The sequence below is a fragment of the Pelodiscus sinensis genome, chromosome 1 (genome assembly GCF_049634645.1).
Source record: "Pelodiscus sinensis isolate JC-2024 chromosome 1, ASM4963464v1, whole genome shotgun sequence".
In the NCBI taxonomy this organism is placed as follows: Eukaryota; Metazoa; Chordata; order Testudines; family Trionychidae; genus Pelodiscus; species Pelodiscus sinensis.
The window spans coordinates 326,809,048-326,824,067 of record NC_134711.1 but is presented as its reverse complement, the minus strand read 5'-3'; the positions used below and the strand labels follow the sequence as shown (position 1 = coordinate 326,824,067).

The following is a 15,020-nucleotide window of genomic DNA, read 5'->3' as shown; positions in this document are numbered from 1 at the left end:
TGGGTGGAAATTGGGGAAATCTTGCATTTTACTGATATCAGCAGAACTGACTTCAATGAGGCCTATGCGTTGTGTAGTCTTGCCTTAATCTTTGTACTCATGCCAGTCAGTATGAAAGGAGCTATTTGCATATATTTGCATATACATTTGCATGTCTATGCAAGCACACTTAAGTTGCAGCCCTCGGCAGGTGCTCTGAGTATCATTGTGACTCCTGGGGTAGCCCTGATGTAGCTGGAGGGCTGTGTGTGGCAGTGCTACTGGAAATGGATGGGGTCACTTTAAATCTGAGTGGAAGGAGGACTTTATCCTAGGTGAGGATTAGTTGTGTTGTCCATTTCCAGACCAAGCTTTCATCTGTTATGAGATCTGTTCAAAACGCCAAATATACAGGGTCAGGTTCACTTCTCTATCCCCATGAGAACACAGCACCGGGAAAAGGTTTCCTATGACACTAGTCTCTAGGAAGCCATGTTGTGCAGTGATGTTACATTCCCCTCACTCACAAAATGTGCTCCGCAGAGTTACTGTGTAGCTGTTATCACACATGTGCATATTGCTCTCCCAAGTTACACATCTGTCTACATGTCACTGGGATCCAACTCATCAGTTTGTCCCGGGTCCCTAGGGTGAGGGAATGGGTCCTGCTACTGTGGGGAGCTCTCCTGGCTTCTGCATTGCACCACTGGAAGTGGCTAGGGAAAGGGTCTGAGTCCCCACCCTCATTCCCTTAATCTACGGGCCTTCCTCAGTTCAAGGACTCCCCTTTCATTCTTCTGTCTGGTAGAACCCTTGTAATGGTGGTATGGCTGGGCCAAGGAATCCTGGGGGTTTGAACCCCAAATCTTATTGTGGTCCCTTGGCACAGAGCGAGGGTGTCCCTACTCTGGGGTACCCTCCTCACACCAGAGGCTTTCCAGACTCTGATCACCACATTCAGTGAAATGCAAATATAATTTATTGACCAGCCTTGGTAAAAAGAAACAAAGACAACAAGGGAATGAGGAATCCCGCTCTGTGGGCCTGGGAAACAACGCCAAATACCATGTCGACAATTTCAGGAACATTCTGTCAGGGACTCCAGCCCAGACGGCTCGGTTCGTTGTCTGACCGCAGAGACAGGCAACACCAGCAAAGTCCAATCACAAGCTCTTTATTGAAGAGTGCACACAACAATAGAGAGCGGCCCGTCTCCAAAGAGAACCAGCCCCGATTTTAGTAACAGGTAGGTTTATAAAGACAGTTCCGTCGCATCATAAGCTCTTCATCCAAGCCACTTACCCCCCTTTCCAAAACTTTTACTATCTATGCATATCTTGGCCAACCATTCATTGTGGCCAGAAGCGCTTCATAATGCATCTGCAACTTTCTTATCGATCACAAAAGGCAGGTACCAGGAACAAGAAGACAAAGAAGTTGGGCACAAAGGGCAAAAATAGGGAGGTAAGATTAGCGAAGGGGAACAGATACAGGGAGTTACAGACCAGTTCCCAAAGCAAGCCACATAGGTACAAATATGTAATTTATCACTTATCTTACTTTTATAACCTAAGCCAGCATGGAGGGCGCGCCTCTGTTTGAACCACATTCCTGGTTCTGGTCAAGAATACTCAGGGGCCTATGAAATTAGCCTTTGTTAACTTTTCTTAGCATAATGTTGCCCAGGCCTTGTTTTTCTGGGCCCAACAATTCCTACTTTGTTCCTCACATATCCAGGGCCTCTTGCCCAAGAGCTGGGTGCTCTGTGCTGATACCACAGACAAGCCACCTGCTCTGATGGTGGCCACAAGTCCAATGTCCAATGTCTCCGAAAATCAATTGCAAAATTGAGATCTCAGCCAATCTAGGACTTGCGGGGCTGAGCGCAATAGTAGGACTGAGTACTGCAAGTGATTCAATCATCAGGACATTTGGTGGCAATCTTTGGAAACCTCTCTCCAAATCTTTGGAAACCTCTTTCCAAATATCCACCATGAATTCTTGCAACATTCTTTTGACATGTGCAACAATGTGAATGGTTAGTGTGTGTTTTGAAAGTTCCAGCTGAGAGTGACTGCGTGAAGTGATCAGTAGTTTGCCGCAACAGTTATGGTCATAGTTTAACAAAAAGGTTCACAGATTTCAGCAACATGTTCTGGGAAACTATCCTAAGTGCAGTTTTCCTGGGTTTTTACTTTCCAACTGAAATACTTGGTTTATACTCCAGTCTTCTTGATGGATTGAAAATACCAAAATCAGGTAAATTTGAGTCATCAAGTGACTGTACATACGACAAAGAAGCAATGTTGTTTCCTTGTTTGTCTTTCGCTTAAGGGTAGCCTCGGTTCATTCAAGTGATCGAGTCACTCTGTTGGTCTGGAAGTCATGGAAAGGCTGAGTGATGTGGTGTGTGGGACTAGGAATTAAGAGGTGACAATGAAAAATGTCAGGCGACAGAAAGGACAATTAGGAATAAAGAGAGCAGTGCTGTGTCATGGAGAGATAAGACATGGAGGGTGGGAAATTTTTCAGACTTTGAAATTTCAGAGTCCTGAGATCTTCCAAACAGGAATGAAGTATCCTTGATTAATAACGAGATATCCTTCCCTCCTCTCGTTCCACAAATTTAAAGTATAAGTGGCCCCTGCCAATCACCTTCGGCAGGTGTATTTACCCACTTTCACACGAAGCTCTTTCGTTTTGACTCCATAAATGATGGGGTTGATCATGGGGGGGAAGATGTAGAAGAGGTTGGCCAAGATGATATGAACATGGGGAGCGATGCCCTGACCGAACCGGTGTGTGAGAATAGAGAAGAAGAAGAGAGTAAAAGACGTCACCATCACACACATGTGGGCGGTGCAGGTGTTGAGGGCTTTCTGGTGGGCTTTCCTGGAGGAGATTCTGAGGACGGCCCTGAGGATCAGACCATAGGACAGCACAACCAGCATCAGATCTGACCCAATAACCACAAACGCCATCACCAAGCCGTACATCCTGTTGACCGTGGTGTCCCCACACGATATCTTTGCCACAGCTATGTGCTCGCAGTACGTGTGGGGGATAATGCGGTTGGCACAGAAAGGCTGCCGGCTCATCAGCACAGGCAGGGGCAGAATGAAGAGAACAGATCTCATCAAACCCACAACCCCCAGCTTAGCTATCCGGGCATTGGTGAGGATGGTGGCATAGTTCAGAGGGTAACATATGGCAATGTAGCGATCAAAGGCCATTGTCACAAGGATGGCTGACTGCATGAGAGAAACTGAATGAAGGAAGAACATCTGGGTGAGGCAGCCAGCAATAGTAATGTCTTTCATATTGAACAAAAATATAAACAATGCCCTCGGCACGACGGAGGTAGCGATGCCGATGTCTGCAATCATCAGCATGCAGAGCAGCAGGTACATCGGCTTGTGCAGGGTCTGCTCTTTGAATATCACAAAGAGTAACATGAAATTTCCCAGCAAGCTGATAGTGTAGCACTCACAGAAAGGGATGGCGATCCAGATGTGAGCAGCTTCCAGGCCGGGAATGCCCATCAGGATGAATGTTGGAGGCTCAGAGAAGGTGACGTTGAAAGCTTCCATGAGATGGTTAATGAGTTGATCAGTCTGAAACTTTTTCAAAGTGCCTGTGAAAGGAAAGGAACAATCAAGGATTACACACTTTATAACGAATAGTACAGTAAATCATGTATTATTGTTTCCTATCTAGAAAAGGGATGAGCTGTGCGGTAGCCACAAAGAGAAGACTGAGAGGGGACATCACAGAAGTTTTCAAGTAGCTAAAAGGGTGTCACAAGGAAGAGGAAAAAAAAAGTATTCTCTCTAAGGCCTGAGAATAGAAACATAGAATCCTAGGGCTGGAAGACACCTCAGGAGTCATCGAGTCCAGCCCCCTACCCAAAGGAGGACCAATCTCAACTCAATCATCTCAGCCAGGGCTTTGTCAAGCCGAGACTTAAAAACTTCTAGGAATAGAGATTCCTCTACATCCGTAGGGAACTCATCCCAGTGCTTCACCATCCTCCTAGGGCAGTGATTCCCAACCTTTTTCCCATGGAGGAATCCCTAAAATAATTTTTTGTATCCCGAGGAACCCCTACCTATGAAAATGTTTGCTTGGCCAGAAAAAGTTGACAGCGGGGAGCGCAATTCAATTACTGCTAAATTTTTATAAGAAAATGTATTTGTAAAGGGCGGTTTTATATGTGTGTGTGTGCATGTGTGTGAGAGCTTACATTGTCAGAAAAAGAAATTGGAGTATTTTTCCTGTCTTTTTTTGTATTATCTAATCTTTTTTTTTTCAAATATCAAATATCCTACCCCTCCTGCCTCATTCTCTCTTTCTCTTCTCCTCCCCCTCCCGCCTCTCACTTGCGGAGCCCAAATGGCCGCTTGCTCCTGCACTGAGCTACGCAGAAGTCAGCCAAGCACCAGGGTGGGAGGTGAAGGGCGTGACAGATGCTCCAGGCCCTGCCCAGTGTTATTTATTCCACGATTCTCACGGAACCCCGATGATGGTCCATGGAACCCCAGGGTTCTGCGGAACCCCGATTAGGAAACATTGTCCTACGGAAATAGTTTTTCCTAATATCTAGCTGAGACCTCACCCTTGAGTCTGGACACAGCCTGAGTGTCTGACTTTACTGAGGTAAAGGGGCAGATCAGCCTGAACTGCCTGTCTGGGAGTGAAGGGAGCCTCAGAAACCTCTCCACCTGTGCAGGGAAGGAGAGAGGGACAGTACAAGCCGGCAGAAGAGGAACTGTGAGACCAAAAAGAGGCAGCATGAGCAACTTCTCCTCGAAAGGCCATGATGCTTTAACATATCACAGCCCATTAGAAACCCGGACAGGCCTTCCTGGGGATGCTTTTCCGTGCTTGCTATTGTGCATGTCCCTACCACACACATGCAAATGGGACGAGGGATGTTCTAGACGGGCAAAAGCATCAAGGGGACTCTGCTGGAATGAGGTTTACAGAACCGTTCCAGTCTGAGACAATCCCCTGTCCTCTAGCAGGCCACATCACACCTCTTAGGTCTGTGCTCTAGGCAGGCTGTTCATTCCCTATTTCACATTGTCTCAGGCCTCTGTGACACTGTGATCTGGATACTGCATGTCCCGTCATCCCTGGCCCCCAGACACACAGCACAGTCCGGGTGGAGTGTGACCCCTTCCTGTTGCAAACCCTCTGGTGACACAGATACTCACTGCTGAGGCTTTGGCTGCATTTCCTAACAGGACAGAAAATCTGCTAAATTAAAAAATTTGAGTGAACCACGGTAAAAACCAGCCAGCTTCAGAAGTGGAAATTACTGAGCTACAGCAAGAGAGAAGGAACTGATCTGAAAAAGAAACCTTTGCCTCAATTATCCCCAGGACTTCCAGAGTCTCCCTTTACCTTTCTCAAAGCACTGAACAGTTCCAGTCTTTGTTCTGCTGAATTTCTGTCAAGAGGGTTCTTGCCTTGACACCTGGATCTATTCCTGAGCCCTCAGCATTCAGTGTAATGCAGAAACAGGCAACTTACCAAAATCCCACTGAGCAGAGAGAAGAAATCTCCGTCCTGCAACAGGAAGGCAAAGTCCTGGGAACCAGCATGTGGATCTTACATGTCTGCGACTCAGTGTGCAGGAAAGTGACCTTTATACTTCCCCTTCACCGTCCCTGCAGAATCTCGGGCTGGCCTGCAATGCCAGACAATTCCCTCGGTTTCATGAGCGGTGGGACGAGCAGAAAACAGGCCCCAGGGAACTCGAGCCTGAAAGCCTCCCCAGGGAAAGCGGAAATGTTATGCTGAGAGCAATGGCTCGAATTGTCAGGGGACACTGAGCCTGGCAGATTTTCCAGCCTCACAGTTGATGATGGCTTCCTTTTCTGTGCGTGTGTGCTGTGGAGTGGGCTATGTGTGGCAGTGCTGCTGGAAATGGATGGGGTCACATTAAATCTGAGAGGTGAGAGTACTTTATCCTGGTTGAGGATTAATTGTGTTGTCTATTCCAAGACCAAGCTTTCATCTCTTATGAGATCTGTTCAAAACGCCAAATATACAGGGTCAGGTTCACTGCTCTATCCCAATAAGAAAACAGCACCGGGAAAAGGTTTCCTATGACACTAGTCTCTGGGAAGCCATGTCATGCTGTAATGTTACATTCACCTCACGCAGAAAATGTGCTCCCCAAAGTTACACAGCGCAGCTGTTATCACTTTCATGTCACTCTGACTAGTTACACGTCTCTCTACATATCACTGGGATCCAACCCACCAGTTTGTCCCGGTTCCTTAGTGTGAGGGAATGGTCCTGCTATTATGGGGAGCAATTCTGGCTTCCGCTGTATGCTGGAGGAAGTAGCTAGAAAAAGCGTCCGAGTCCCCACCCTCACTCCCTTAACCCACAGGCCTTCCTCTGTTCAAGGACTCTCCTTCCATTCTTTCATGTGGCAGAGCCCTTGTAATGGTGACATGGCTGGGCCAAGGAACCCTGGGGGATCTGAACCTCCAATCTCATTGTGGTCACTTAACACAGAGCTACAGTGTTCCTACTTTGGGGTACCCTCACCACATTCAGCGAAACTCAAATATAATTTTTTAACCAGCCTTGGTAAAAAGAAACAAAGACAACAAGGGAACTGCTCAAAGAAACAAGGACTCCCGCTCTGCGCACCTAGGAGACAGCACCAAGCACCATGTCTGGGATTTCAGGAACAGTCCCACTTTTTTCAATCACATATCCAGGGCCTCCTGCCCAGGCCCTGGCTGGTGTGTTGTGATACCGCAGAGAAGCCACCTGTTCTGGTGGCGGCCGCAAGCCCTCAGGCTCTTATCAAATTCAGCTGAGAAACCAAACTACGAGCTACAGCCTTGCTAGAGGGTAGTGAGAGTAATGAATGAGCAAAATGACTTAGGAAAGTTAGATGTCAGCAAGTCACCAGGTCAGTTTGTCATAGTGGACCACAAGTTGAATATGAGTCAACAGTGTGATGCTGTTGCAAAAAAAGCAAATATGATTCTAGGTTGCATCAACAGGTGTGTTGTAAGCAAAACTCGTGAAGTCATTCTGCCGCTCTACTCTGCACTAGTTAGGCCTCAGCTGGAGTACTGTGTCCAGTTCTGGGCGTCACATTTCAAGAAAGATGTGGAGAAATTGGAAAGGGTACAGAGAAGAGCGACAAGAATGATTAAAGGTCTAGAGAACATGACCTATGAAGCCAGGCTTCATGAACTAGGCTTGTTTAGTTTGGAAAAAAGAAGATTAAGGGGGGACATGATAGCGGTTTTCAAATATCTAAAAGGGTGTCACAAGGAGGAAGGAGAAAATTTGTTCCTCTTGGTTACTGAGGACAGGACAAGGAGTAATGGGCTTAAAGTGCAGCAGGGGAGGTTTAGATTGGACATTAGGAAAAAATTCCTAACTGTCAGGGTGGTCAAATATTGGAATAAATTGCCAAGGGAGGTGGTGGAATCTCCCTCTCTGGAGATATTTAAGAACAGGTTAGATAGACATCTGTCAGGGATGGTGTAGACGGAGCTTGGTCCTGCCTTGAGGGCGGGGGGCTGGACTCGATGACCTCTCGAGGTCCCTTCCAGTCCTATTATTCTATGATTCTATGATTCTATGAAAAAAGCCATGTTCCCTGAAGTCTTTGTCCTCAGCAGCACCCATGTGTTCAAGAACTGCAACCCCAAACTGCTCTACTTCCTAGTCCTGAGTATGAGGCCAGTCAATTTGGGGCAGAACTTTCAGTTGCTCCTCCAACTGCCCAAGGTCTCTGCAAACTAATGGCAAAAATGAGATCTCAGACAAGCTAGGTCATGCAGGGCTGAGCGCAGTAGAAGGACTTAGTACTGCAAGCAATTCATTCATCAGGACATTTGGTGGCAATCTCTGTTTCACCTCTTTCAAACACTCCACCATGAACTCTTGGAATCTACTTTTAACATCTTCAGCAATGTGAATGGTTAGTGTGTGTTAAGAACATAAGAACGGCCATACTGGGTCAGACCAACAGCCCATCCAGCCCGGTATCCTGTCTGCCAACAGTGGCCAATGCCAGATGCCCAGACAGAGGGAACACAACGGGTAACCATCCCGTGATCCCTCCACTGTCACCCACCTCCATGAACCTATCTACTTCTTTTTTGAATCTTGTTAAAGTCTTAGTCTTCACCACATCCTCAGGCAAGGAGCTCCACAGTGTTTTGAAAGTTCCAGCTGAAAAGTGACTGTTTTAGTCAAAAGTTACCTCATTTTTCGAGCTGAAAAGTGATTATATTCAGAAATTTACCACACTTTTGCAGTTTAAAAGAGACTGTAGTCAGGAATTTACCTCAACAATGACGGCCATCATTTAATATAGCAGTCCCGTTCTTGAAAATACAGTTTCACAAGTCTCACAAACATGCCCTAGGACAGTGATTCCCAACCTTTTTCCCATGGAGGAACTCCTAAAATAATTTTTCATATCCTGAGGAACCTCTACCTATGAAAATGTTTGCTTGGCCCGAAAAAGTTGACAGCGGGGAGCGCAATTCAATTACTGCTAAACTATTGTCAAGAAAATTTATTTGTAAAGAGCTGTTATATATATACGTCAGCTTACATTGTAAGAAAAAAAAGTATTTATTCCACGATTTCTCGCAGAACTCCTGACGATGGTCTGTGGAACCCCGGGGTCCCACAGAACCCTGGTTGGGAAACACTGCCGTAGGAGAATATCTTCATGCTCCAGACTTCCTGATGGATTGGAAATAGTAAAAATCAGGGAATTTGACTCACTGGTTGACTGTATGTGTAATAAAGAAGGTCAGCAATGTGGTTTCCTTGTCTGTGGCTGAATGAAAATGTAGCATCTGTTCATTGGACTGATCAAGTCACTCTGTTGGTCTGGAAGTCATGGAAAGGCTGAGTGACGAGGTGTGTGGGACTAGGAATTAAGAGATGATAGTGAAAAATGTCAGGCATTGGTGACAAAGCAAGAACTCAGGAATTCAGCAATGCTGGTTCATGGAGTGACTTGACATGAAATATGAGGAATTTCTCAGTTTGTGAACTTTCACAGTGCTGAGCTCAGCCAAACCGGGACAGAGGACCCTGGATTATTAAGGAGATATCCTTTCTCCCTCTTGTTGCACAAATTTAAAATATAAGCAGCCATTGCCAATCACCCTTTGCATGTGTATTTTCCCACTTTCTCACGAAGCTCTTTTGTTTTGACTCCATAAATGATAGGGTTGAGCATGGGGGGGAAGAGGTAGAAGAGGTTGGCCAAGATGATATGAACATGGGGAGCGACGCTCTGACCAAACCGGTGTGTGAGAGTGGAGAAGAAGAAGAGAGTAAAAGACATCACCATCACACAGATGTGGGCAGTGCAGGTGTTGAGGGCTTTCTGATGGGCTTTCCTGGAGGAGATTCTGAGGACGGCCCTGAGGATCAGACCATAGGACAGCACAACCAGCATCAGATCTAACCCAATAACCACAAACGCCATCACCAAGCCGTACATCCTGTTGACCGTGGTGTCCCCACACGATATCTTTGCCACAGCTATGTGCTCGCAGTACGTGTGGGGGATAATGTGGTTGGCACAGAATGGCTGCCGGCTCATCAGCACAGGCAGGGGCAGAACGAAGAGAACAGATCTCACCAAACCTGCAACTCCCAGCTTCCCAATCCGGGTGTTGGTGAGGATGGTGGCATAGTTCAGAGGGTAACATATGGCAATGTAGCGATCAAAGGCCATCGTCACAAGGACGGCTGACTGCATCAGAGAAACTGCATGAAGGAAAAACATTTGGGTGAGGCAGCCAGCCATAGTAATGTCTTTCATATTGAACCAAAAAATACACAGGGCCTTCGGCACAACGGAGGTAGAGATGCCGATGTCGGTGAGCGCCAACATGCAGAGCAGCAGGTACATCGGCTGATGCAGGCTCTGCTCTTTGCCTACTAAAAACAGAACTGTGATGTTTCCCAAAAGTCCAACAGTGTAGACAGTAGAGAAAGGGATGGCAATCCATATGTAGTCAGCTTCCAGGCCAGGGATGCCCATGAGGATGAATGATAAAGAGTCAGAGGGGGTGAAGTTGAAAGCCGCCATGAAGTGTTTGATGCGTCAATGAGGCTCAGAAATGCTCAATATGCCTGTGAAGGGAGAGAAGCAGAGTGGGGGGGAGGGTTACTCACTGTATAACAAATGGGCATAGGAAACATTGCAATTATTGCCGATCTAGAAGGTTTAGTGAGGTTACAACATTTAGGAATGGTACCAGATTCTTTGGGACCTAGTCAAGTGCAAAGAAGTCCTCAAGGGCAAATAATCTGCCAAGCTAATGAGTAGCATGATGACAGATGAACTTTGATATCAATAACTTCCTATTGGAGGGAAAATCTTGAACTTCTCACAGCCCTAACATGGTTAAGAACATAAGAACAGCCATATTGGGTCAGACCAACGGTCAATCCAGCCCAGTGTCCTGTCTGCCGATAGAGGCCAATACCAGATGCCCCAGAGGGAGGGAGCACGCCATATAATCCTCACATGATCCCTCCCCTGTCACTCAACTCCAGAGAAACAGAAGCTAGGGACACCATTCCTACCCATCCTGGCTAATAGCCATTGATGGACCTAACCTCCATTAATCTATCTAGCTCTTTTTTGAACCCTGTTAAAGTCCTAGCCTTCACCACATCCTCTGGGAAGGAGTTCCAGAGGTTCTAATTCATCGGTATGAACTCAGTTTGTGCTTAATAGGATGGACATGTAGGACACAAGGGTCTTCATATTTATGGCCTGCATCTCTGTTGGTTCTCTTGGTTTTTTGGGGTGAGGCACTTTCTTTCAGGCACCCAGCTTTGTCTGAGGCAGAACGTACAACTGTAAACCAACAAGCTGTAAGGTAGAGAAGTTAATATTACTTCTATATTTGGCACTGGTACGATGGAATCCAGTTCACAGTTAACCCGTGGAACTCCTTACCACTGGATGTTGTGAAGACCAGGGTTTTAACAGGGTTCAAAAAGGAACTAGATCAATTCATGGAGGATTGGTCCATCGATATTTATTAGCCAGGACGTGTAGGGATGGTGTCCCTCGCCTCTGTTTGTCAGATTCTGGAAATGGGTGACAGGAGAGGGATCACATGATGAGTACCTATTCTGTTCACTCCCTCTGGGGCACCTGGCATTGGCCACTGTCGGACGACAGGATACTGGCCTAGACGGTCCTTTGGTCTGACCCAGTCTGTCCGTTCTTGCGTTCTAGAGCCCACGATTCAAGATGGATGTTGATACACTGTCAAAGGTTGAGAGAAGAGTGACAAGAATTAGTAAAAGGTTGGAAAACCCTCCTTACACTGATAGACTCAAAGAGCTCAATCTATCACTTCAATAAAAACGCTTAAGGAGTGTCTTAATAGCAGTATCTACTCTGGGAAACCTATCTTTAATAATGGGCTTTTCAGCCCAGCATACAGAGCTGTAACGAGAGCCAATGGCTGGAAGTGGAAGTTAAAGAAATTCCAACTGGATATAAGGGACTCATTTTTAAATGGCCAGAGTAGTTAACCATTGGAACAATGTATCAAGGTTCTTGGAACCTGAGGGTATGTCTACACTAGCCCCCTAGTTCGAACTAGGGAGGCTAATGTAGGCATTCGAAGTTGCAAATGAAGCCCGGGATTTAATATCCCAGGCTTTATTTGCATCTTTCCGTCGGGGTGCCATTTTTAAATCCCCTTAGTCTGAACTAACTGCCCACAGCTACACGCGGCAGTCAAACGTTAACTCAAACTAAATTCTTAGTTTGAGTTAACTGTTACACCTCGCGGAATGAGGTGTTTTGCTACACCGGATTTTTTCTGTTCACGTGTGGGTTGAATCTAGCCCTGTGAGTAGAAATTCCACTGACCGTGTTGCTGTGGAAATGTTAAAATAGGTGGGTGCTGCACGGAGTTGAGGGATCTTGTGACACACTGAATGAATCAACATTTTAAGTGAGGGAAAAATAATGACCTCTGAGTCCTCTGAGCTGAGGAATGAATGTCCAGCCTTCACCACTAATGGCCAAGAAAGCAAATGATCCCGGAGCATCTTCGGTTTTACCCCTGTATTCCATAAGAACATAAGAACGGCCATACTGGGTCAGACCAAAGGTACCCTGTCCAGCCCAGTACCCTGTCTGCCGACAGTGGCCGATGCCAGGTGCCCCAGAGGGAGTGAATTGAACAGGTAATGATCAAGCGCTCTCTCCTGCCATAAATCTCCACCCTCTGACAAACAGAAGTTGGGGACACCATTCCTTACCCATGACTTAGCCTCCATGAATCTATCTAGTTCTCTTTTGAACCCTGTTATATTCCTAGCCTTCACAGCCTCCTCAGGCAAGGAGTTCCACAGGTTGACTATGCTCTGAGTGAAGAAAAACTTCCTTTTATTTGTTTTAAACCTGCTGCCCATTAGTTTCATTTGGTGCCCCCTAGTTCTTATGTTATGGGAACAAATAAATAACTTTTCCTTATTCACTTTCTTCACATCACTCATGATTTTATAGACCTCTATCATATCCCCCCTTAGTTTCCTGTTTTCCACGTTCAAAAGTCCAGTCTCTTTTATCTCTCCTTATATGGACCTGTTCCAAACCCCAATCATTTTAGTTGCCCTTCTCTGAATCTTTTCTAATGCCAGTATATCTTTTTTGAGATGAGGAGACCACATCTGCACGCACTATTCCAGATGTGGGCGTACCATGGATTAATATAAGGGAAATAAGATATTCTCTGTCTTATTTTCTATCCCTTTTGTAATTATTCCTAACATCCTGTTTGCTTTTTTTACTCCTGCTGCACACGGCATGGGCGTCTTCAGAGAACTATCCACGATGACTCCAAGAGCTCTTCCCTGATTAGTTGTAGCTAAGTTAGCCTCCATCATCAGGAATCTGTTCCAGGGGCTTACTCTTTCAATCAGCTGCTAGTGACTCCTGCACATGGCAGCTGTATTGAACTAGGCTCTCACATGTCCTAGAGTTGCCTGCTGTCATTATATAATGAGCAAACGTCACAGCTTGTGAGTCGTTCATGTGTTGCTGTCTTTGAATCGCTATGCACTGTATTTATGTGTACAAACAAAAGTCGAATGGGTGCCTCCCTTGGCACTTGCCACTGGCGTGTGAGATTTTTCCACAGGTGAGACACAGTCATGGATCACAGCCTAGGTGTAAAATCTCGCCCCCTGCCAAGGAAGATTTGTGGGGCGGCTTAGGGACTATGGGAGGCAGGGGTGACTGGGTGGCATGAAGAAGACTCCGATGACCAGCGTGCTGGTGGAATTGGAGCAGCCTGGAAGGGGGAGGAGAGTACGGACAGGGAGCAGGGTGCGATGGGAGATTTTAGCAGCTGAGGAGCAAAGTGTGGCATGTTTCCCCTGGGTTCCACCTGGAACTAAGGTTCCACTAAAACCTCCCACTGATTGTCCTAGGGTCTTCCTTTCAATGTGCTGCTGGGACAAACTGCAGAACCAGTCCTAATGCTGCACCTCCATCAACATTCACTGAGGCAAGGGGACCCCCTGATGCAGTTATAACTTCCACTGACTGGAATTGAATCTGGGTTTATCAATATCCACCATGCTGACAATACTGAGGGGCTGTGTCTACACTGGGCCACTTATTCCGGAAAAGCAGCTGCTTTTCTGGAATAAGCTGCGAGCTGTCTACACTGGCCCCTTGAATTTACGGAAAAGCACTGACGATCTACTGTAAGAAATCAGCTGCTTTTCCGGAAAAACTATGCTGCTCCTGCTCTGGCAAAAGTCCTTTTTCCAGAAAACTGTTCTGGAAAAGGGCCAGTGTAGACAGCACAGTAGTCTTTTCAGCAAAAAAGCCCCGATTGCGAAAATGGCGATCGGGGCTTTTTTCCGGAAAAGCGCATCTACATTGGCCTCGGACGCTTTTCTGGAAAAAGGGCTTTTCCAGAAAAGCATCCTGCCAATGTAGACGCTCTTTTTCCAGAAATACTTATAACGGAAAACTGTTCCATTTTAAGCATTTCCGGAAATTCATGCCAGTGTAGACGTAGCCGGAGTGTTTTCGTTTAACTCTAGGGAGCTGCGCCTCAAGCCTGCTTTGCCCAGCTGTTCTTCATCCTCTCACTTTCATTCATTGAATCCTCTGTGCTCCTGTTGATGGCCTTTGCCCACTGTCGCCATCCGTAACCTGCTGAGATACGCCTCCATCTTAACCCTGCCGCACATAGCCGAGATGGGGGCTCATGTCTGTGTTAAGAGTAGTGGAGCTTATTGTATTCCCAGTCCCCTTTCTCCTGAAACGGTACCGATACTGTCAAACTAATGTCCTCTCCCATTCCTAATGTGTGCACCAGGAGGTCATGAAGATGGCTTGCTCGGATATCAGAGTCAACAGCATCTATGGTTTGTTCATAATAGTCTCCCCGATGGGGTTGGACTCCCTGTTCATCCTCCTCTCCTCTGTGATAAGCCTAAGCTGAGAGCCAGCTGGTTTCCCCGAGCTTTTATTTTTCTTGCCTTTTGGTGCTTCTCCTCCTCTCCAGACTCAGAGATACAGGGGCACAGACAGAGCAGAGTTCTCTCCCCCACCTGCAAACAAACCTGCTCTGAACCTCTAAGCCTGAGTTTCAAATTTCAGTAACTCTCCTATTAGTTCTTCTTTAGTCCATAAGGGCTCACCCCTCGTTAGAGGACACGGTGTGACTCCAGTTGAAGTCACTGGAGGTTCATGGCCGGTGTAAATCAGGCCATTTATTTAAGTCTCTACATATGGATTTCGGATGAAATTCCAGCAGTGTCGGGAGTTTTGCCTTTCATCTCAGTGGAACCAGAATCATTCTCAGTGTTTAATTTTCCCACTCCAAGCTGCAGAAAACAGGGCTACAAGTCATGCAAGAGAGAGCGCTCTTCTGTTAGGTTACTGAAAGAAACCCTCAGTTTTCTGTGACGTTCCGAGAACAGGAATGAAAGTTGGGGATTTGACAATATTCAGGTCCTGATTTTGCTCTCAA

The 15,020-nt window shown here is 46.4% G+C and overlaps 2 protein-coding genes across 2 annotated transcripts; both read right to left on the bottom strand.

The window, feature by feature from the left end:
* Positions 1-1,145: 1,145 nt before the first annotated feature.
* Positions 1,146-3,608, bottom strand: LOC142827213 (olfactory receptor 52P1-like). Its single transcript, XM_075921461.1, has one exon. The coding sequence runs from the start codon at positions 3,567-3,569 to the stop codon at positions 2,631-2,633; it is 939 nt and encodes a 312-aa protein (XP_075777576.1). The 5' UTR covers positions 3,570-3,608; the 3' UTR covers positions 1,146-2,630.
* A 5,537-nt stretch (positions 3,609-9,145) lies between these two features.
* Positions 9,146-10,084, bottom strand: LOC106732407 (olfactory receptor 52P1-like). Its single transcript, XM_014576389.2, has one exon. It carries the CDS (start codon positions 10,082-10,084, stop codon positions 9,146-9,148), a length of 939 nt encoding a protein of 312 aa, XP_014431875.1.
* Between the last annotated feature and the right edge of the window lie 4,936 nt (positions 10,085-15,020).

What these genes read in the sequence shown, in the direction of transcription:
- LOC142827213 (XM_075921461.1), bottom strand. Translation starts at nt 3,569, where the DNA reads ATGGAAGCTTTCAACGTCACCTTCTCTGAGCCTCCAACATTCATCCTG.
- LOC106732407 (XM_014576389.2), bottom strand. Translation starts at nt 10,084, where the DNA reads ATGGCGGCTTTCAACTTCACCCCCTCTGACTCTTTATCATTCATCCTC.